The sequence below is a fragment of the Nanorana parkeri genome, unplaced genomic scaffold (genome assembly GCF_000935625.1).
Source record: "Nanorana parkeri isolate BGI_ZX_2015 unplaced genomic scaffold, ASM93562v1 scaffold122, whole genome shotgun sequence".
Taxonomy (NCBI): domain Eukaryota; kingdom Metazoa; phylum Chordata; class Amphibia; order Anura; family Dicroglossidae; genus Nanorana; species Nanorana parkeri.
Window position 1 is genome coordinate 1,198,322 of NW_017306390.1, and position 21,380 is coordinate 1,219,701.

Below are 21,380 nucleotides of genomic sequence, written 5' to 3' on the forward strand. Positions count from 1 at the left end.
GCCCCCTCCCCGGTCCGCTCCGCCAGTCAGCGCTGGCGGATCGGAGCGGGGGGAATCCAGCCCCTCCCCCTGTCACGGCAGAGAGCCGTGACAGGATCGAGAGGCGAGCGACCGCCGGTGTGTTCGCTCACCTCCCGATCTACTGAGCCGAACTGTGACAGTCTCATTGTCACAGGTCGGCTAGAACTATGAGGTGAGTGAAAAGCACTCACCTCATAGTTCTCCTTTAAAAGGTGTCTTATCCAGGATTTCTTTTTTTTTTTTTACACGTGAAGTCCAGTGTAACCTAGACTTCACGTCAGCTAGGTAAGCTTCTTTTTTACTTGACTCAAGCCCTACACCTCTCATTTTTTTACACTTACATTTCCATAGTTTAAATATTAAAATGATGTATATTTATTAGTAGAAAAAAAAACACATTTCCTATATTGAAAACAAACGTATAGGATGTATCACAGCAATAAGAATGTGAAAAATAATACATACCACTGCCTGCTTTGCCGCTAGAAACAGTCTGGTCAGTAATTTTGGTGACCTGATAACAAAAAGCTTGAGATTAACCATTATGTTGCAGTTAGACAACTTAATATACAGTATACTTCTAGTAGGAAAAATGTAGTTTAAAAACAGATGAGTATATTCCATTTAAACCATTTGCATTTTTACTTTGTTCTTTGGGTAATGCGATGTTTAAAACATTCAATGTCGTCAATCCCCTTCTGATTGCTGGCATGAAAAAATGCCCTTTTTACTGAAGGCTGTAATCATGCGACGTTCCAGTACCAACTCTTTTCTCCTCTTATGTTTACTTCCAGAGGGGTCCTAATTCAGGTGTCTACATCACTGCTTGTGTGAAGTGGACACTTTCCATTGGCTGTCCAGTGACAGGGAAAGGCCACAAATTGATAATAGCAAAGCAAAGAAAACGTTAATTACCCAGAAAGATAGGAACATGTAAATATGTGTCCTTTAAGTTGACGGAAACAAAGAAATCTTCTAGCCAAAGGAAGGCAACTGAACAAACAGATTCCATTCAACCTTTTGAGTTTACACATACAAGTGTTGAGAACTTTTAATTCCAGGATGGGACGAAATTCCATTTAGGCTTTGGAACAGTAAACAGGTTTGAGTAAAAATCCAGAAAGCATTTTGTTAAGGGGATTAGTATAATAACTCCCTGATCTAAAAGCCACTGGACTTCCAAAAAAGCAGCTCAACGATACAGAGACATAGGAAGATGAAAAGCAAAGAATCCCAGAGCAAGAAGTTAAATTTTCATTTTGTAACCTTAAACCACATTTTGAACCCAAGCATATAATATGCTTGCTTCCCAGATCTTCGCAAAGGCCATCAGACATGCCCCACCCAAAGAAAAGGCTCAGGCTCAAGTAGACCTATCTGTGGGTTTGGAGTTATTGGACTGCCAGGGAAGTCTGGAAGTACCTGATGGTCTAGAAGAGAAAGGCGACTTGCTGCCCTGGGAACTAAAACCCTCTAGTGTCCAGCTTGATAAATGTATCCAGCGATGCATCGAAAATATGGTCTTCCACATACGTAGACATAAAAGTCTCTTGTTATATTGTGGTACCGCTGACTAACACTTAAGATAAATGGTTCTTTTACTCCGAATAGAGGATTAGTCTAGACAGGCATCAAGAACTGCACAAAATGAGACACTACTGTCATCTGATTGACACAATCAATAAAATGTGCATTAACACTCCCAGCAATTTGGTCAGCACTCACAGTCTTAGACCAGGTGGCTAGAGTGTGGAAAATAAGAACCATGGCGAACAGGGGTAGAAAAAGTTATCCCTTCAAGAGTAAATGGAGCAAGAAAGAGTTTCCAGTTTCTTTCAGTAGGGTCTCCAAGTTAAGAGGCTGCACCAATAGGAATAGTCAAAGCCCTACCAAGGCAAGAAACAGGAAAGTCAACCTCAAGGAGAACTGATAATGTTTTTTTATTAAACAAAATCACCCAGAAAGGGATAAAGTGACTGCAACCATGTATCCAGAGAGTTCCAATCTTTGTTTATAAATCTGTCAAAGGATGGAAAAGTTAAAACCATAACACATGCAGGCTTAACAGAAACTGCAGAAAGGGCAGATTCCCTCTAAATTTTAAGTTAAACACAGTTTTTAATAAAAAATACTACAGTTTCTTTCCGTTGCTGAGACACCACAGGTGACTGAAAACCAGCACCTGGAGTAACATCTTCCTACAAGGACCATAAGGATTCATCATCAAATAATGAATCTACTGGAAAGGCTCCTCATTCAAATCTATAGGAAAGACAGATTGGGGACGTTTGCTACCCTTGTTAGGGGAAAAAGAAACTATTTGTATTTATTGGCGATAGACAAAACCTCCATAACTACAGAAAAATCACTTTATTGTAAGAAAATGGGGAAGAAGAATCAGTATACATTGAAGCAGTGCAGAAGCAGCCACCGATAAAGATTTATTAGTTTTAGACCAAGTAGAAACACAATTGACGCAATCTTTCCCTTTGGTAAGGTCTACCTTACAGGTAGAACACACAGAGTCCAGAGCGGTACATCGTCAGATGTGCCAGAACAGTTGTCCCTCTGTTAGCGGCCATTCTGAGGGAGTGCGAGTGCACGCGCACTAAAAAGCAAGTGCCTCATAGATTTTTTTTTTAACCACTTCCGGGCCGGCCGTAGTAAAAAAACGGCCGACCCGGAGCTCTCTAGATCTGAGCGGGCGTCTTTAGACGTCCGCTCAGACACGCCCCAGGTGATTAAATACCACCAAAATAAAGCTCTATCTGTCCCCAAAAAATGGTATATAATTAATTTCAGTACAGCGTTGCATGACGGAATAAATGTCAGTCAAAGTATCGCAGCGCTGAATACTGAAAAATGGCCTGGCCAGGAAGGGGGTCTAAACACCTGGTCTTGAAGTGGTTAAATGGCGGGAGAAGTAAAAAACAAGCAATAGTCCAAAGGCTTATTAAAAGCAGGGAAGGTCCCAGCCCCCTGCTGGGAGAGAAACATGATACGAGTACTCACAACCCCTAAGGTCCTAGTTCCAACATGAAAAGGAATCCCCAGACAAAACTGGCCTGATTTCAGAAATGGTAGCTGAAATACCTCACCAGATAGGAACCCTGGACCATTGCAGAAAGGATCCACACCACCATGACTGGGAAGACCTGTGCTCTTTCAATGAAGAGATGACCACAGGAACTCCTGACAACCGCAGGGAGAATCCTCAGCACTGAGACTAGAAGCTTCCCGGTTTTTACTCATCAGCCATGAATCTCTCAGTTTTGTCAGCTAGCTAGAGAAACTTCCAGGATTTAATATCTGGCATGAATCAACTAGCTGCTCTTGATAATAGAATCTCACGGAAGAATCACAACAAACCAAAATAAAAAAAGCAGAAGAGTAGACATCCATTCTATTGAGGACACTAAGCGAAACAGGCAGGTATGAGATAAGAGGGGTTATGATCTTAAAGTGGCAGGCTTTTCATTTTTTTTGCCTAGTGTACATTTCACCTGAAGGCAGCAGCATAACCCTACATCTCAGAATTCTTCAAAGTTGTGTCCCTCAACGAACAATAGAGAAAATATATTTCTTTTAATACTAGCAGTGAAAGAACCTGAATTTGACTAGCCTCTTGCAGTCTACAGTACAGTCTGTACAGCAGAGAATGTTGAATGACAAGCAGCACAAGGAGCAAATCAGGTGTGCTGCTTTGCAAGGAACATATTGATAGGAGGAGAGATCGGGATGACAAAGAGATAAGCTGATCAATGCTTCTTCTTTCACTGTCCAGTCACAGGGTGGGAGGCGACCTGTAGGCTAGAGTAAAACTTCCAAAGGAAAAGATCAAGTCCCCTCACTTGATAGATAGGGCTGAGTAAATCTCAGAGCTAAAAGGACAGAAATACAAATCCATTGGCAGGTAAAACAGGTCCCTTATATGTATTGTATCTGTGCATTCAGCGTTTTTTTATTGAACAACCATGCTATTTAATCTTTAGTACATATAGTGGTTTATAATTTACCTCCTCTGGTGTCTTCACAGGTGACTCTGTTCTGCTCTTATTTGACACAGAATCATTATTTCCTTTAGTTGCATCATTCTTATCATGTTCTTCAACCTCTTCCTCATCTTCTTCAGCTTCCTCCTCATCTAATGCTTCCTCTTCTTCATCTTCATCATCATCATCATCATCATCTTCATCCTCCTCAGACTCTTCATGTTTATACTCCTATGTTACAAAGGAATGCACAAAACCTTTTAAAGTTACTTTACAATACCCATGTTATAGTGGTTAGCACATTTGTAATACTTGAGCACGCAAGCTCACTGGAAAACAACTCACTGGAAAGGTTTTCAAATGTCATTAATCCTTACTATTTAGCGCTGAAAGAGAACCAGTCATAACTAAGCTTTAGATATCCCTAGAATTGTAAAAAAAAAGTTGACCATACACTGTTGTATTTTTTCAACGCTTATGAATGTTCATGGAGGAATCTGGTAATTGGCTGCAAAGCACAGTTCGTGCAAAGATTTTTTGACTGCCTCCTTCTATCTGCTGATCGAGGGATGCCAGAGAGAAGGGTGCTGACAGCGACACCCACTGTGCGAATTTCAGCTGGGTTATAAAGAACTGCATGGTGTATGGCCAGCTTTACTCATAAAAGAGTCACAATTGTCCCCTAATTAAGCCCTGTTAAAGTTGCCAAAATCAAATGTTTTCGCTCGAGTCAGATGGTAAGCGTTTAACACCTGACAGTTTCTGTCCAGTGAATGTGCTTAACCTCACCCAGATGGTTTTCTAGCATCTGAATTTGTGGTGTATTAGATCAGTCAGTTGACTGGGAAGCAGCCATAAGACTTTAGGTAAAGTTACACCTCGTGTTCTAAACTGATGACTGTGACACAAAACTGACGAAGCTAAATATGAAGGCAGATATACACTTCACCATACTAGTTCACTGCATGAGATATTTTAGATATTAATAAATATCCAGAATCTAGGGATTTGTAGTAGTATGCAGAATGCAATACTGCTGTGTAATGCATGCAAACTTTGGGCTTGCTTTTGAAGGTGGGACTCTCATGCCTTTGAATGTGCTTCCCAATGCAGGCGAATGACAATAATTAAAGAAGAACTCCTGAAAAATGCTATTAACCCTTGTAGGGGGGCTACCTCCGCACTGCAAGGGTTTAAGTGCTCGTTTGTGTCTAGGTGCTAAAATAACAGAATTATACTCACCCAAAGCTCCAAGCTAGCCAGCTGTCACAGCGCTCCCTCTAGCCTGTCTACTCCTCCTCCTCCCTGCAGCATTGGAATCTACTTCAGTGTCCTCACGTCTATACACTGTGTATGGACGATGATTTACAGCAGGACCTTAGACAGCTGCAGAGGAGGGGGAGAGACGTTGAAAGGACCGTCTAAAAAGACGGCTCAGAGCTTCGGGTGAGTCTAACTATTTATTTTTGTTTTAACCTAGACACAAATGAGCATTTAACCCTTGCTGTGTGTGTGTGTGTGGGAGGGGGGGGGGGAAGGGTTGTAGCCCCACTGCAAGGGCTAATAAACAAAATATCCTGGAGTTCTTTTTTAAATACAATGTTTCCAATAGGACTTGTCCCCACCCCCTCATATCTATTAACCTCATATAGAGACCCAGGTGCAGCACATTCATGCTTTTCATTGCCTTGTCCATTGTGCTGGGCAGTGCTTCTATCTATTTTTCCATCAGGTTTCTGATGTGCAGTGCACCGGTGTGACTGAAAGCGTTACAGAAATCAATTTGAAAGACAACTCTCTAATTAATTTCTATAGCACTAGAGGTTTCCCCTGCACACGGCAGCACAAGCACCCAGTGGAAAAATAGATGTAAATACTGCCCAAAGTGGTAGAATGCTAAGTACTAGGGAGCTGGACTGTGGGCACAACAGATAGGGAGGTTGAGGGGAACCCTACAGGAAGAATTACATTATAAAAATGGCTGTTTGAATACAACATTTGACAAACTAGTGATACAAACATGAAATTGACTGGTCATCTCTCAGCAGACAGCTCAGTGTTACCCAATAAGGATGAGATCCAACCAAGATGATACTTACAGAAATTTTGTGTTGATGCAGAATGAAAGTAACCAAGAATAAGGTAGAAATAAAGTAAACAAGCACATACAAACTGATTTATGGTACAGATACTGGGCAATGAGTGTGTGGTGTTTGTGTTATAAATTTAAAAAAAGTCAAATTGTGTATTTAATCATCGATTAAATAAAAGTATTTAGGTCATAAAGGATTCACTATAGGCAGACAGACATTTGTCTAAAGTACAGGAAGTCTAAAATTTCTAAATGTATACATAAAGTTTTGCCCTACCTTCTTCGCCACTGAAGCCTAGAATGTTGGGCTCAACAGCAGGGCTCCTGTTACCCTTGATATACTGTGCAAGCCAGTGAAAGTGCTGGAGTCCAAATCCATAATTCCTCTTTATTAATTAAAAGCCAAAAACCACTACTTACACAGGACATGCATTTCCACCTCTATATCATACTGCTGCTTTCTGACTACACTCTGATCTGTGTGACTGAGCTTCACTATTAATACGTATGCAAAAACATCTGCTAAAGCAGGGGTAGGCAACATTGGCTCTCCAGCTGTGCCGAAACTACAAATCACATAAGGCATTGCAAGCCACAGACATGACTCCCAGAGGCAGAAGCATGATGAGATTTGTAGTTTCAGCACCGCTCGAGAGCCAAGGTTGCATACCCCTGTGCTAGAGCACATAGAGTCAGCAAACTGCAGCATGATCTTCCAAGATTCAGTTTACCCGCACTTTTGTTTGGCAGGTCACTGTGTCAGTAAAACAGTAGAATCAGATTAATGTCCCTGTTTCGGCCCAGCTACTCCTCTGTTTATACTAAGCTATCCTGGAGGAATTTATATATTAACTGTACCAGGGTTCATTTACTATAACACACTTGGTGTAGTCTTAGATATTCATATATAAGTTGCAATAGCTGACTTGTTTTCGACCCCACATGCTACAGGGAAGTTCACATTGCTCCACCACTTAATAAGTCCCTCCCCTTTAACAGACATGGGCATATTAGATGCAAGGATAAGCACATTCAAATAAAACCAGAAATTGAAACATGCACAATTTTGTTTCTGGCAGGCTCCTTTAAATGCCTTAAATAGCATAACAAACTTTGGATGAAGGAGACACTTTCACACTGCCATGGCCCCACATTGTGTACTACAGCCTGCCTCCAGGGTATAATTTAAATCTGCAGTGCTATGGCTTGCTTGTTAAAGGTACAGCTACAACTTAATTAGCAGGTAGCACCATAGTAAATCATTGGGAAACCGTGAATAAAGTTTTCACTTATATTTTACCTGTCTGACAACCTTCAGGAACCTGAATTTAGCAGCAGTGTTGAAGAAGGAAGCGAGTGATGGGGCCGTTTAAAGTACAGTACTTATAAAGACATTTTGTAGCTCAGGTATCATGCATCAATCTCATTTTTTCTCTGCGAGCTTTTGATGGTAAGTGAATGGTTTAATGTTAGTTTGGCACTGCTGCACTAAACTGTCTACAGACATTCTACTTTTACTTTTCACAATATTATTCAGGTTTTAGGGACGGGCGCATCTGGAAAAGTGAACCATCATTCGCTCATCCCTATGACAGCAGGAACTGTAAAAACAACAACTATGACATTAAAGTATTTCTAATATCAGAAATAACCTTTGATCACTTCTGTTTACATCCGCTTAATCTGTGAACCTCCATAAAACATTTAAATGTAGAATTAAAAAAATGCTATTACATATTATGGAAACACTTCATTAAGAGGGTTTTAAGATTTGAGGGAATAAGCAGTTTGCTATCTTTTCAGTATATAGGGTTGCTTCTAACCATCTGGTTTACTTTACAAAAATGGCTCTACCAGCTGTCCATAACAAAACAAAGCTATGTTGTAAAGAATCTGACATTCAGATTGGTATATTTGCCTTCATTTTCAATACTAGAAACTATTGCAATACACGTTAACCAAATTGTACATAGTCAAATTGGTGCACAAGTAGCCTGGCTATTTAAATTGCACAAGGCAAAATATTGTAGGTGGTGACCACAATAAAAAGAAGGGTCTCAAACCCCAAAAAATCTAATTAAACATATGTTAGCAGAGGCTAGTTTCAGTGAAAACCACACATCTAAAAGGGATCCATAAATATGAGCAGCTGAATCAATATGCAAACCGTGACGTTTATTGTAAAGTTAAGCTTGGCACTACCCTATCCTGTATCCTAACTCTTTATGTTGGTTCTTTAATATGATAGACAACTTCAAAGACCAATTGCAGGCTTGGGAGGATTAAGGGGCAGGGTCAAGATTCACTTTTACAGAAAAAGTTGAGATTTACTCATAACGTCGTATGCCTATATCTCTGGATCTAGTTATTGTTTTAACATGAAGTTTTCACTGAAAGCAAGGGCTGCTTGTCCATCGCCCATTATGTGCACTGCTTTAATTACCCTGGTTTGTGAAAGGTTTACCCTTATCAAGGGTGCATACACATGCACAGCGTTGCTGTTCACCTGCAGCAAGCCTAAGGGCAAAGATGCTGCATCATCACAAAAGAACTGATGTTGACCTCGAGTCCTTGAGTGCTTTCTGCATCACTGACCTAGAACAAGCACGCAGGAAGTCAAAACTCTTGGCCAGCATTTTTCTTCTCGTTCAATGACAAAGGAAGTGTTTACAGCCACTGGATCCAACTGACTGCCAGGAAACTATTATTTTTTGGTGAGGTTTACAATGGCAATCTCTCTCAGAGAGGTTTCTTTTCATTTCTACCTAGGGCAACTCAAGTTCTTCACATCACACACAGTACACACTCATGCCCTCATATATGCAAAGATACATACCTGTAGGCCTCTCATACACATTAACGAGAGGCTGGACATGTATGGATGGATAGATGTGTATATATATATATATATATATACACATCTATATATATATATATATATACACACACACACACACACACACACACACACTCAGAGAAAGGGGATGAAGATGTGCGCTGCTGGCACATACAGTAATACCATTTATCTTAACAGGAAAAATAGCCATAGGGACAGGCTTTTTAACCTGCCGGATTGACACTCCTCTTAACAACGGTTGGTAGGCTAGAAGCTCCCAACAGAAAAGAGGTTTTTACTGTACTAGCAGCATATAACATCATAAGCAGGACAGAAAACCAATGGACCCGATTTACAAAAAGTGGTGTAAAGTGTTTGAAGCATTTCCAAATATAACTCAATTAAGTAAAAAGTCTCATTGTATGCAATGGGTACCATGTAATCACCTTGTTTCACTTGCTGGCCCCAGTGAAAGCAGCAGGAGACACAGCAAAAGTGGAACTTTATAATGTTTTTTTTTCTCTGGAACAGATGCATACAGCTAGGAGACAGGTGGAGTAACACACCTGAGGCCCTTAGAGGGCGCTGGATAAGATTTATTAAATCAACGTTAGCAGTTATTGTTGGCACTGAATATGACTTGGTGGAGGATCTAAATTTATTGCATGTTGCTTAATTCTTTTCATCAGTATGTAAAATAAATGCATGGCCTCCCCACAAGCCCCGAACTCGATCACTCTGTTAACTCCGCCTCCATATTGGATCTTCTTCCTACCATAAGCCCCGATATCAGTGCACAGCATTAGGCATATCGCTATCAGTGCACAGCATTAGGCATATCGCTAAGTCTTCTGCTCAGATTACAGCTGATGTCCCCCGTAGCGCTGAGCCCACTCACTCCAAGGGATGATTATGCAACTTTTTAGCAACGCTCGGGCATAAAAATCTTATGTACCCCACTCTTGCCTCCCAAGGATGCACGTTGGGGCCTGCCGGCAATGCACTGTGTTGGGAGTACTCTTTTAATCAGACTCACCGGGGCTTGTTCCCTGGACCTCCCCCTCCCCCCACCCCCACTTATGGTATTGAATATACTTTATGTAAGTTACATTATTTTTGTGTACTTGATTATTGCATAACTGTTTGATATTTCTTATCACAATAATACAAATTTACTTGTGAAAAAATAAATGCATGGGCTATATTCAAATACAAAATGATACACACAATAAAATATTATATCCTCCAAAAAATAAACACATGAAAAGCATCATAGCACCAGAACTGGATTAGGAAATCTACCCACATTAACTATATATAAACTATATCTTTTGTGTGCCATTTGTGTCCCACTGGAGAGATTTCCCTTCACCTCCTATGTTGCTGACAGAACAAAAAGTTAGAGAAAACTCCTCCAAAGTGAGGGAAATACCCTCTTGGTTATCACCAGAGCAAGACGTCCCCTGTGGACAACTCAAAATTGTGGTAGTCCTGGTAACAGTAGTCAACAGGACAAATGAAAAGATTAAATCTCCCCGACGGGGACACAGATAGCAATGCAAAACAGACTGTATTCAAACCACAAAACAAAAAACACAGATTTTTTACTTTAGATGCACTTTAAAGCAAAACCCTAGATATCCATTTCAGGCCAAGCATCCTTTCTATGATGTTTACCACTAAAATAATTTGCCAGCTTTCTCTCCTTCCTGTAAATACAACCCTCATCATGCATTGCACTCACAGAGGTTCACAGAGTACATCATTCTACGCAACTACATGCCTCCCGCAAGACAGTCCTCACAGTTACTTATTAATGACATGTCTCATAAAAGGAGCGGACATATCTCTCAAAGTTAGAGCCTAAAAGATAGTATTCTTTATAGCATCAGTCTTTTAAAAACCTTATTGGATTAGAAACTAAAACTCAAAAAGTAGTAAAATATACAAATATGCTCCTCATTCTGCTTTTTATTCCAAGTTTTAGAATGATGAATGGTGAACATTCACTCCAAAGTTTGACATGACAAAACTCTTGCTTTTAGAATATTAGTATATCAATTTATTAGAATCTATACATGTGTACATACATTTTTACTGAATTATAAACAAAACCAGATACACACAAAACAAAGAAAAACATACACATGAAGAAATAAAAGAAAGGCGAGTGAAGCGTTAGACAATAAAAAAGGAAAGGCAAGAATATACAGTAAATATAGCACCAGCTGACAAAATATGCATTCTGTAGTTTAAGTCAGGCACGTCAACTTTGCCTTCATGGGCCGCCTACTTCTTCAAAGCCCTTGATCAGTTTAAAGAATTTTAGTGAATAAAAGGTACCTGTTCAACATCCAAATAAGCCTACTCTTCCTTATAAAATTTTGCAGAGGGGTACTTCAGAAAGTGTTTTTTAGCACCAATATAATGGATAAATATAGTAAGTTACAGTGACTAAAATGTTTTTTGGAACTAGGTAGGTGTAGCACATAGTAGATCTAATGTGGCCCACTGCAGAGTAAAACTATTCAATGCGTCCCTCTTTTTTATTTAAAGTGGCACTAAACTGAGAAGTTAAATCTTAAAAATGCAAGCACCCTATTAAAAAAAATGTATCTTATTTGTGTATCACTCGGCTGTAGATACTCAAATCTGGAGCGAGCCTGCATGGCACCCAATCAGCTTCTCCATTTCATTCTCAAATCTTAACCTAATAAACTGAAGAGAGAAGCTGAATGGTTGCCATGGACAACTGGTCCAGATTTTGATAAATTCCCCCTAGAGTGTTATCACTGGTTGGCCCTATAGAGCATTTGGGTAGGGTTGGAAATCACAAACATGGAGATTTTTGTGGTAAGCTGTTCAGTTAATTAAAAACAAGTGATTTTATAGTGATTCAGTCCATCAGTATTCATTGCTGCTGAAATAAACATATCAGGAAAAGGTGGATTTTAACGTTACAAAACTTGAAGAAGCTATCACAGCCTTAAAAGATATAAATGCTTAATTTGCCAGAAGTAAAGTAATTTTACATTGCATCAACATAGGTTGAAGTTTAAATTAAGATTTTACGCCATCAGCCATCTCAAACTAAGAGAAAGGTAATTGTAATGATTTCTTATTTGCAGGACCAGAAATCATCTAAGGGTTGCTGTAGGTGGTTATCTGACTGGAAAATGTCTCACAGGTGGAGGTGCTACATACAGGGCCAACACTTTTTCACCTTTTCCAATGCTGGAAAATGTTGTGCATGATAATGCGGGTTTCTGACAGAAGCAAAACGATGCTACTGACTAGCATTCAAATATGTGAAGCGGCGCTGTCACCCAACACAACAAACAAACAATATGTGCAAAAACCAAATATAACAGTGAACAATACTTCTGTGCAAAAAATATTCAAATTCAATCTTCTTATCAACTGCTTGTGTAAGTCAAAGGTAATTATCTTTAAAAAAAAGAGTATCAAAAGTGACTAGTAAAGTAGCAAACTTCCTGTGTCGGTGTGTTAAAGGAGAACTATGGGGTCAGGGCTTTTCCCCATAGTTCTCCTAAGGGTAACGGGAGGACACAAACTAGTGTCCTCCCGTCACCCAAAGCTCAGTATACCGCGGTATACTGAGACGCCGCAGCCGGGACGGATTCAGACAGTACTGTCTGGATCCACCCAGCTGCGTGAGTGACAGCTGGCTCTGCCTATCTAGAGGCAGAGCCAGCTGTACCCGCCCCGTCCGTCCTGCCAGTCAGAGCTGGAGGTTCGGACAGGGGAGGGGGGGATCCCTGCAGGGAGCCGTGAGTGAGTCACGGCTCTCTGCAGGGAGATGATCGAGAAGTGAGCGAGCGACGGTATGTGTTCGCTCACTTCCTGAGCTATTGAGCCGACCTGCGACAGTTTCATTGTCACACGTCGGCTCGAACTATGAGGCTGAGTGGTTTTCACTCGCCTCATAGTTCTCCTTTAAACACATAATTGAAACATAGTGTCCATGAAATCATTAAATGCAGGCAACCCTCTCAAGTCTTAATATATGAAATAAAACAGAAAAAAATGTGTATTCTTAGTAAGGATGCACCGATACCAAGTACTGTACTCAGTACAAGTACATGTACAGATTCCTTTCCAGCTCCAAGACTAGACTAGAGAAAAAAAATCAAAAGTTAGGAGGCAGCTGACACAATTACTGATACATTTATTTATTGTCATGTGACAGTTTTTGTAAAACAATACAGACTAATGATTTCAGGACAGTGGTGGAGCGCCAGAGCCATGTCCCCGCTGCAACCCTGGTAGTTCTCGTGAAAATGCCAAGTATCGGCATTGGTATCTGAACTGGTATCGGTGCTTCCCTAATTCTTAGTCTTTCTTTGCGTGTCACTCTGTCGACTCTTGAGATTTTTTTGTGTATAATCTTTAAACCAATTTTGCATGGAAAGAGATTGATAAGAAGATTGAATTTGAATATTTTTTTCACAGAAATATTGTTCACTGTTATATTGGGTTTTTGCACATGTTTGTTTGTTGCGTTGGGTGACAGCGCCGCTTCACATATTTGAATGAGATTAATGCAGGCTCATGCAGCCAATGTAAATGAGCAGCTGTAAGGAGGAACACCCAGTTTTCTTTAGAGTAATCGAGCACAGAAGTCTCTATAGAAAAAATACTACTGACTACAAAAGCCCTACAGGGCCCAAACTTTATCTGATTGTCATATTTCACTTAAGACAACTTTACCTCAAATATCTGCAGTTATCACAAGCCCCTAAAATTAATATGCTTTGCATAATTATATTTGATACGTTATGTCTACATTTTTATTTAGATTTGGTAGCCTGTCTACTTTTAACCTTGTTCACCATACACTTTGCATTCAAGTAGGTTTATGATAGTCACTTTGATTTTGGAACAAGTCAACTTACCAAATGGAAAAATAACTTAAGATTACTTTAGTGTCAAATATTCTGGTAAAATACTGTCCCAAAAATGGGTGGAAGAGTCCAGATTCTTTAGTTTTGCACTCTTTTCAGATTTTGTAGATTCATATTCCTTAAGTTCATGTTTCTTAATATTTTTTACATTTTTATTTTGCTTCTCGGTTCGTTTAGCAGATTTGCCGGATTGATTTATTTTCTCATTAGCCTTCTTTTCCATCCCCTCCCTTTTTACTTTTTCAGATTTTTTGTCTTCGTCTTTTTTTGCATTATCATCTTCTCCCTCCTCCTCCTCTTCCTCTCCCTCCTCCTCTTCTTCCTCTCCCTCCTCCTCCTCTTCTTCTTCTCCCTCCTCCTCCTCTTCTTCCTCTCCCTCCTCCTCCTCTTCTTCTTCTTCTCCCTCCTCCTCCTCCTCTTCTTCTTCCTCTCCCTCCTCCTCCTCCTCCTCTCCCTCCTCCTCCTCCTCTTCTTCCTCTCCCTCCTCCTCCTCTTCCTCTCCCTCCTCCTCCTCTTCCTCTCCCTCCTCCTCCTCTTCCTCTCCCTCCTCCTCTTCTTCCTCTCCCTCCTCCTCTTCTTCCTCTCCCTCCTCCTCTTCTTCCTCTCCCTCCTCCTCTTCTTCCTCTCCCTCCTCCTCTTCTTCCTCCTCTCCATCCTCCTCCTCTTCATTGCCATCCCCCTCTCCCTTCTCGTGTTCTTCACTTTCTGCTTCCTCCTCCTGCTCATCTTCCCCTTCCTCCTCATCTTGCCCTTCTTCTGCTTCCTCATCTTCCCCTTCTTCTGCTTCCTCATCTTCCCCTTCTTCTGCTTCCTCATCTTCCCCTTCCTCACCTTCCCCTTCTGCCTCAGCTTCCTCCTCATCTTCCCCTTCTTCAGTCTCCTCCTCATCTTCCCCTTCTTCAGTCTCCTCATCGTCCCCTTCTACTTTTTCTGAATTTTCCTCCTTTTCCACTACTGCATTTTTCCCCTCCTCTGCTTCTTCTGCTTCTTCTTCTTCTTCATTATCATCTTCCAACTCGTCGGCGTCTTCATCTTTTCCAACTTCATCAATACCTGCATCCTCTTCTGCTTCATCTGTGTCTTCTACTTCCTCTTTCCCCTTCCCTTTATCCACTCTTTCTTCTTCCCCATCTTCCACCTCTTCTGCTACTTCCACTACAGGAGCGTCACCTTCCTCTTTTTCTAAATTTGTTTCATCTTCTTCACTGACATCCTCTTCAGTCTGACCCATTTCTTTATTTTTCTTTTCTCTACAGCTTACTGTATCCCCACTTTCACTGTCTTCTTCCTTCTCGCTTGATCCTGTCATCTTGTTATTTTGCCAGACAGAATCTATTACACTTTCTTTTTGCTTAACAATAAGTATTTTACCTTCTTTTTTCTTGCTAAAGTATGTAGGTTTTCCATGTTCTTTTGACTTCTTAGTGCTACTACCACTATGCTCTTCTGTCTTAAAACACTCTACTCTGTCAGCCTTAGATTTTTTACCATTCAATAGCGTTTCACTTCCACTATGATGGCTTGAAATATCTTTTATAAAAGTAACATCCGTTCTAAATTTCTGATGTGTCAAATTGTCTGAGCTTGAAGTAGAAGATGAAGTATTCTCAGCTTTACTAACAAAGTTGTACCCATTTCTACTACCAACCATTTGCTGCCCACTAATGCTTTCATGGCTTTGGACACGGATGATTCTGGGGGTCTTATCATAATGCTTTTTTTTAAATTTTGCTATGCTATCTGATTCACTAGCTACAAATGATGTAGCACCAGCCTTACTCTTTGTCATATCTTCCATACTATTCTTTGATTTTTGCTTCTTCATTTTCCTTTGGATCTCAGAAAGGCTTACATTGGCTTCCTTCTCTAAACTATCTTTTTCCAATGAACTTAACTGCTCTTGACTGGCAACATACTTTGATTTGCCAGCTTCTGAGGCTTTTCGAAATTTATCTTGGATACTTTTTTTAAAAGTCTGTGCTTGTGCCTCTGCACTAGTAATTTCAGATTCCTCACTGTTGGAACTGATTGACTTGTTCTGCAAAGGCAGTGATGAAAGAGATCTGCTACCCTCCTTCGTCTTGACCTTACCATCAGATTTCAGTTGCACATTTTTTATGTTCTTCTACTCCACCAGAGAGAGGCAAAACAATGAAGAAAGAATGGAAAGAGTAAGAAAGGATAAAACAACATGCAAAAACAAGCAACATGCTAGAAAAAAAATGAGACAAAGAAAAAGAAAGAAAATAACACAAGTAGGGGAAAACAGAGGTGACAAGCAAAAAAACTGACAATTTACATACAAATGGTGAACAACCCCAAAACTGGAGAAATTGGAGAAGTCCATTAATTTTTAACATTGCCATAATATATGCTTACAGTGGGCATGGTACTCCAAGCATTTCTATTGCAATTCTCAGGTTGCTTGAACATTTTTTTAACAAAACTAAAAATGCACATCAAATTAGAAGAAAATAAAATATGCTTACATTCTACCTGGGAACCAGAAAAATTCCTTACTTTAATTTTTACAGTGCAGATAGATAAGTAAAGGCAGAAATCCGATTCCCCGGATGGCATCAGAATTTTTCCTTTTCTAGTTTTACAAATAAGCAGCTAACAGATAACGGAAGTAATGCTAGGGATTCAATAGGGCTCCTAAAGAAGAGGAAGTAAATTATGACTAACTAGGGATGCACCGATACTAGTATCGGTGCCGAGATACCAAGTATTTGGGCGAGTACTCGTACTCGCCCAAATGCTCGGATACCTTTCCCGATAAAGTGCCGTGAGGAAAGATTGAGCTGGGAAGCTGGCTCCATGCTGTTTGGCCGGCTCGATGCCGATTGGCCGGGAAGCCGGCTTCACAGCCAGTCAGTGTCGAGCCGGGCAAACAAATCTGATAATATACCGACATGACCCCCACCCTGTAGGCACCTAATTTCCCCTCACATAGATCCTAAACATTCTTTAACGTACCAGTCCCTCGGCCAGATCTGCCGTCTCCTGTGTGCACACTGCACAGCGCTCACGTGATCGGCGCTCAGCCTGCTACTGCGCAGGATTTCTAAATGAGAGCGCTGGGCTGTCTGCTTCCCGGCCAATCAGAATAGAGTCGGCTTCCCAGGCAATCAAGAAGCCTTCCTGGCTTCCCGATTGCCCGGGCAGACGGCTCCATACTACCGGAAATACCGGTATCGGTACTTGGTATTAACGAGTACCGAAATATAAGTATCGGTAATCGTACTCAATACCGAAAAACCGGTATCAGTGCATCCCTAACTTTAACTATTAGAAAATACAAAACAAAGGATTGTTACCATTATTTTTACAACCTTTATTATTCACAAAATTCTAAAACCTGAAGGCATGTATTTTAAAGGAAGAACGTCACCTACCTTTTTTTTCTGAACTGGAGAAAAAGTACCACCACCGTGTGTTGTGCTTATAGCATGGGTCTAAAATATAGACACAAAAAATAATTTAACATTACATGCTGTTATACATTTAACCTAATAAGAAAAGATGAAGCAACTCTAAAGACACATATAAACATGTTATCTAAAAATATGTATATCTAAAGAAGACAAAGCAGTTTTTGGTCTTGGGTGATGAGTACATGAGAATGTTATAAATGTGCCCCTATTACAAATTAAACTAAAGTACAATACTATACTATTAAGCATATTGCTAGCCCTGCCGAAGATATATTGCCATTCCTTGGTGAACTAGCAGAAAATACATGGCCTTAACTCAGTGGCTCGATATACAATATATCTTTTCTCAGCTCCAAAACCGAAAGTATGCTAGTTAATATATGTTACTTCATTAAGAGCTCAATAAAAAAAAATGGCATTTATATTCTGCTTTGCAAAACCCATTTAATAATACTGACAAGGAGGGTCATTTGAACCTGAACTGAAATACTGTGATATATTAGAAAATGAACTCAAATATCTAAAGGGGTCAAGGTTTATATAAAGTAACATTATATAAAATGATCTGAATTTAACAGCCAAAAAGATTAACTTATTCCAAGAGAATATGTTGCAGGGAGTCAGCCTGGGGCAGTGCTAATAGGGAGTTAATTTGGGAGGACGGGTATTTTTCCTTTAGACCTGTCTTTTAAAGTTAGGTGAACTCCCAGAGAGAGGAAATTTGGAATGAAGACAGAGGAGTGAGGCTCTCTGTAGCTGCTAGGAAGCAGGAGGGCCGTTTTTGAGAAGCACAGAGTTGTTCGCTTCTGTTGGGACTTATTTGTGGTTTTGTGTTTTTGCTGAAGATAACCCCTTTTGTTGTCACCTTTTGCCCCAAAAAGCCCCTTTCTTTATTTTGGCTTAAAATACAGCAGACTTTGATTTGATAAGACTTTATTTCTGATGCCTGTTTCCCCCCTGATCCCCACAACGTGCAATGCACCATTGGCATTTATAAAAGCTACACTAACAAAGTCATAATGATTAAAAAAGACATTACAAAAACCACCTATAATCTACGTGTATTAGTTCAGTTTTATCCTTATTGAAAAATGTAAACCACATCAGCAATTCTTTCAGCATACGTACCATGTTCAAAATATCCGATGCATCCCCAAAACTTTGTCGGCTCACATTATCAGAGTCATCGCCTGCAGAAAAACTTTTCACCAAGTCCTTCTGACCTTTTTCATCTTTGCACAAAAAAGAAAAAAAGTAGTGGAACATGATTAATAGGAATTGAAATAACTATACAATATCATAAAGCTTACCAAAAAACTGAAGATTTTTAAGATATTTTGCAAATGGCCATTATTCATTTGATTTAGGAAAACCTGTCATTTAAAAAAATGCTGCACAAGTATATGATACAGGTCAACTAGAAGTGGCTGCAAATACTTGCAACGGTCCCTGGCCATTCTAACTAGCTGAAAGTTATGACGTTTGACCACCCTTTCGGCCTTCTGCGCATTCTTATTGGCAGTACGGCATCAGAGGGTTGTTGCAGATATCTTTAGTCTCTTCTGGGGCTTGCACTTTATACAGACCGCTGTATATAACTTTAATAAAGGAGTTCCCTTTAAAGAGGAACTCAAGGTTCACAGGTTTCTCTTCCATCTGCTCTTGCCTCTGGTTGGTGGAGCAACTGTGTTGTTCTGTACATTCCTCACCTTCTCACTGTGTGCCTAAATTTCATCATAGGCATTGTATAACCTATAACCCACTGTCTGCAGAATCCAAGTCTCCCGCAAGACCCAATGGCTATCTTAGGCTATCTTTGACATGCCCCTGGGCTTTAGGAAGGGGGGGTGGGGGGGGGGGGGAAACTCACAGCCGCTGTGTCCTATTCCCATGTAGTGCATGCCACTTCTTTAGAGCCAGTTTAATATTAGAGCCAGTTTAATATGAATAAGAAAGAGTTACTTCAGAGGCTGCCCAGTCTGCAAACTAAAGTGTTTTTTCAGTACAATTGACTTGCTATGTTCCCTTTTGTATTAGCTGATAATGTGTGCTGTATTATCCACTTATACAGGAGCAGTAATTAATATGAACAGAGATCTAGACTGCAAACACATGGACGCACACAGCGTCTGGTTTACGGTCTTCTAATGCTCACATTAAGGTAGTTACCGCTGAATAAGCGTTACTGCAGTAAAGTGCTGGCTCCACCTGGCTCCTTCCACAAGATAAAAAGACTAAGGATGTCATGTGACCTCTTTTTTCCCCTCCATTTTTTAAGTTGGAAACTTCAGAGAAATGTTAAAATAATGGAAAACCTAAACATCAGAAATTAATTATCAACTATAAAAGTAGGAATGGACATACTCCCTGCAACCAGTCTTTTCCAAGCAGTGTATTGTTTTTTTTTAAGACGGTTGTTTATATGTTAATGTTTTATAATTAATCTAAACAAATAAAGAGTTTTGGAAAAGGAAAAATGGGAGATACTTGAAATAAAATGAAAGCGAAGACTTACCAGACTTCGACACTGCTGATGAGCTGTTGGCACTTGATTCAGTACTGGCTTGCCTTACTTTGAGAAGACCTGGTGGAACAGTTTTGCTAGGAACAGGCAAGGATGATTCCAGGAAATTGCCCTTTAACGGTGGTAATGTACGAGTCAAATCACGGATCTGATCAGGTGTCTGTTTCTTAAATAAAAAGGAAACGCATACAGTTACATTGTTTCAGGTACAGAGCTATGAAGATATATCAACATGATGAGAAATGCTGTGCGACATAACTAACTATATCAGAGTGGTTATAGCATAAACTGGATTTGTTTGTGAAAAATACATACTTACAACTCGTTGCAGATGTGAAAGATTAGACGAACAGCTAATTACACAGTAGAAACCCATTTCACCTGCCAAATATCTATCCAGCCACTCCTGTCATACACACACACTTGTTACACTGCTAGCCATAAGAATGACATTCCTATATTCTATTGCAGTTTCCCGCGTTTGCGGATTCCAAACTAGACAGCAAATAAGCATAATTACAAAGCTGAGGTTCTCTTTGAACTCTTCTTTCCTCTGTCTGAAGGTATTCCCCAAAGCAGCTAGTCCCTAAATGCATATAGATGGGAAGGACTCTGCAATACAATAAAACCTGGTTTGGTCAAATCACATAACTCCCCCACAATTATTCTATTTCTGCTGAGCAAGGGATTGTGGGACCATAGTATAAAAATAACTTTGTTACATTCGATTTTAGAATACATTACACGGAACTAACAGAGTTTTGTGATATTTAGGATGCCTTTTTCTTAAAGCTAAATACACAGATGAAATACATATAGGGAAGCAGTTTTATGTGCCAGAGAATTTGTATCTCTGTCCATCTAGTCCTGAGGTTTACACAGCTCTGCTATACAGCACAGCCCGATCTGGCAGGAAACCTGATTTTCTCTGCTGCAGTGATGCTGTAATGAGAGAAGCATGAGGATTGCCATTTCAGTCCTAATTCTAATAATTAGAGATGCACCAAAAATTGAATTTTCAGACCGAGACCAAAAATTAAAAAAAATTGTCGTCAGGTGGAAACCAGAAAAAAAATCTTTTCAACCTTTTTAAAAAACAATATATATTTTTATTTATTTTACTTTACTGTTGGGGGTCTGGGGAAATATCAGGGGTCTGAACAAGGGATGCAATGATACAGTTTTTTCAGTATTGTGTACGAGTACCGATACTTTGCTTTCGGTACTCGCCGATACATTATACCGACACAGATGCTTCCATTGGCATGGAGCAGGCTTCCCGGGTGATCGGGAAGTCAAGAGGTGGGTCATTACTCATCGCCCAGCTTCCTGATCGCATGGGAAGCTGGCTTCATGTTCCCCTACAGCACTGCCAGTCAGAGGAAATCTTCAGCTGACCGGAAGTTCTGGTATGGGAGAAGGTATCAGAGTATTTGGGCGAGTACGAATACCTGCCCAAATACTAAGTATCGGTACATGCCTAGTCTGAACAGACCCCTGATATTTCCCTTTTGAAATAGAAAAAAAAAATTGGAGGACACAGAGTGCTCAAT

The 21,380-nt window shown here is 40.1% G+C and overlaps 1 protein-coding gene across 1 annotated transcript in view; it reads right to left on the reverse strand.

The window, feature by feature from the left end:
• Positions 1–13,879: 13,879 nt before the first annotated feature.
• The window catches only part of RPGR (retinitis pigmentosa GTPase regulator), a 72,662-nt gene continuing 65,161 nt past the window's right edge, over positions 13,880–21,380 (reverse strand). The window contains exons 11-14 of the mRNA XM_018553506.1: positions 19,819–19,993; positions 18,432–18,535; positions 17,265–17,324; positions 13,880–15,991 (exon numbers count right to left, since the gene is read on the reverse strand). Of these exons, the coding sequence (XP_018409008.1) occupies positions 13,880–15,991; positions 17,265–17,324; positions 18,432–18,535; positions 19,819–19,993 (2,451 nt within the window). The remainder of the gene's footprint in view (positions 15,992–17,264; positions 17,325–18,431; positions 18,536–19,818; positions 19,994–21,380) is intronic.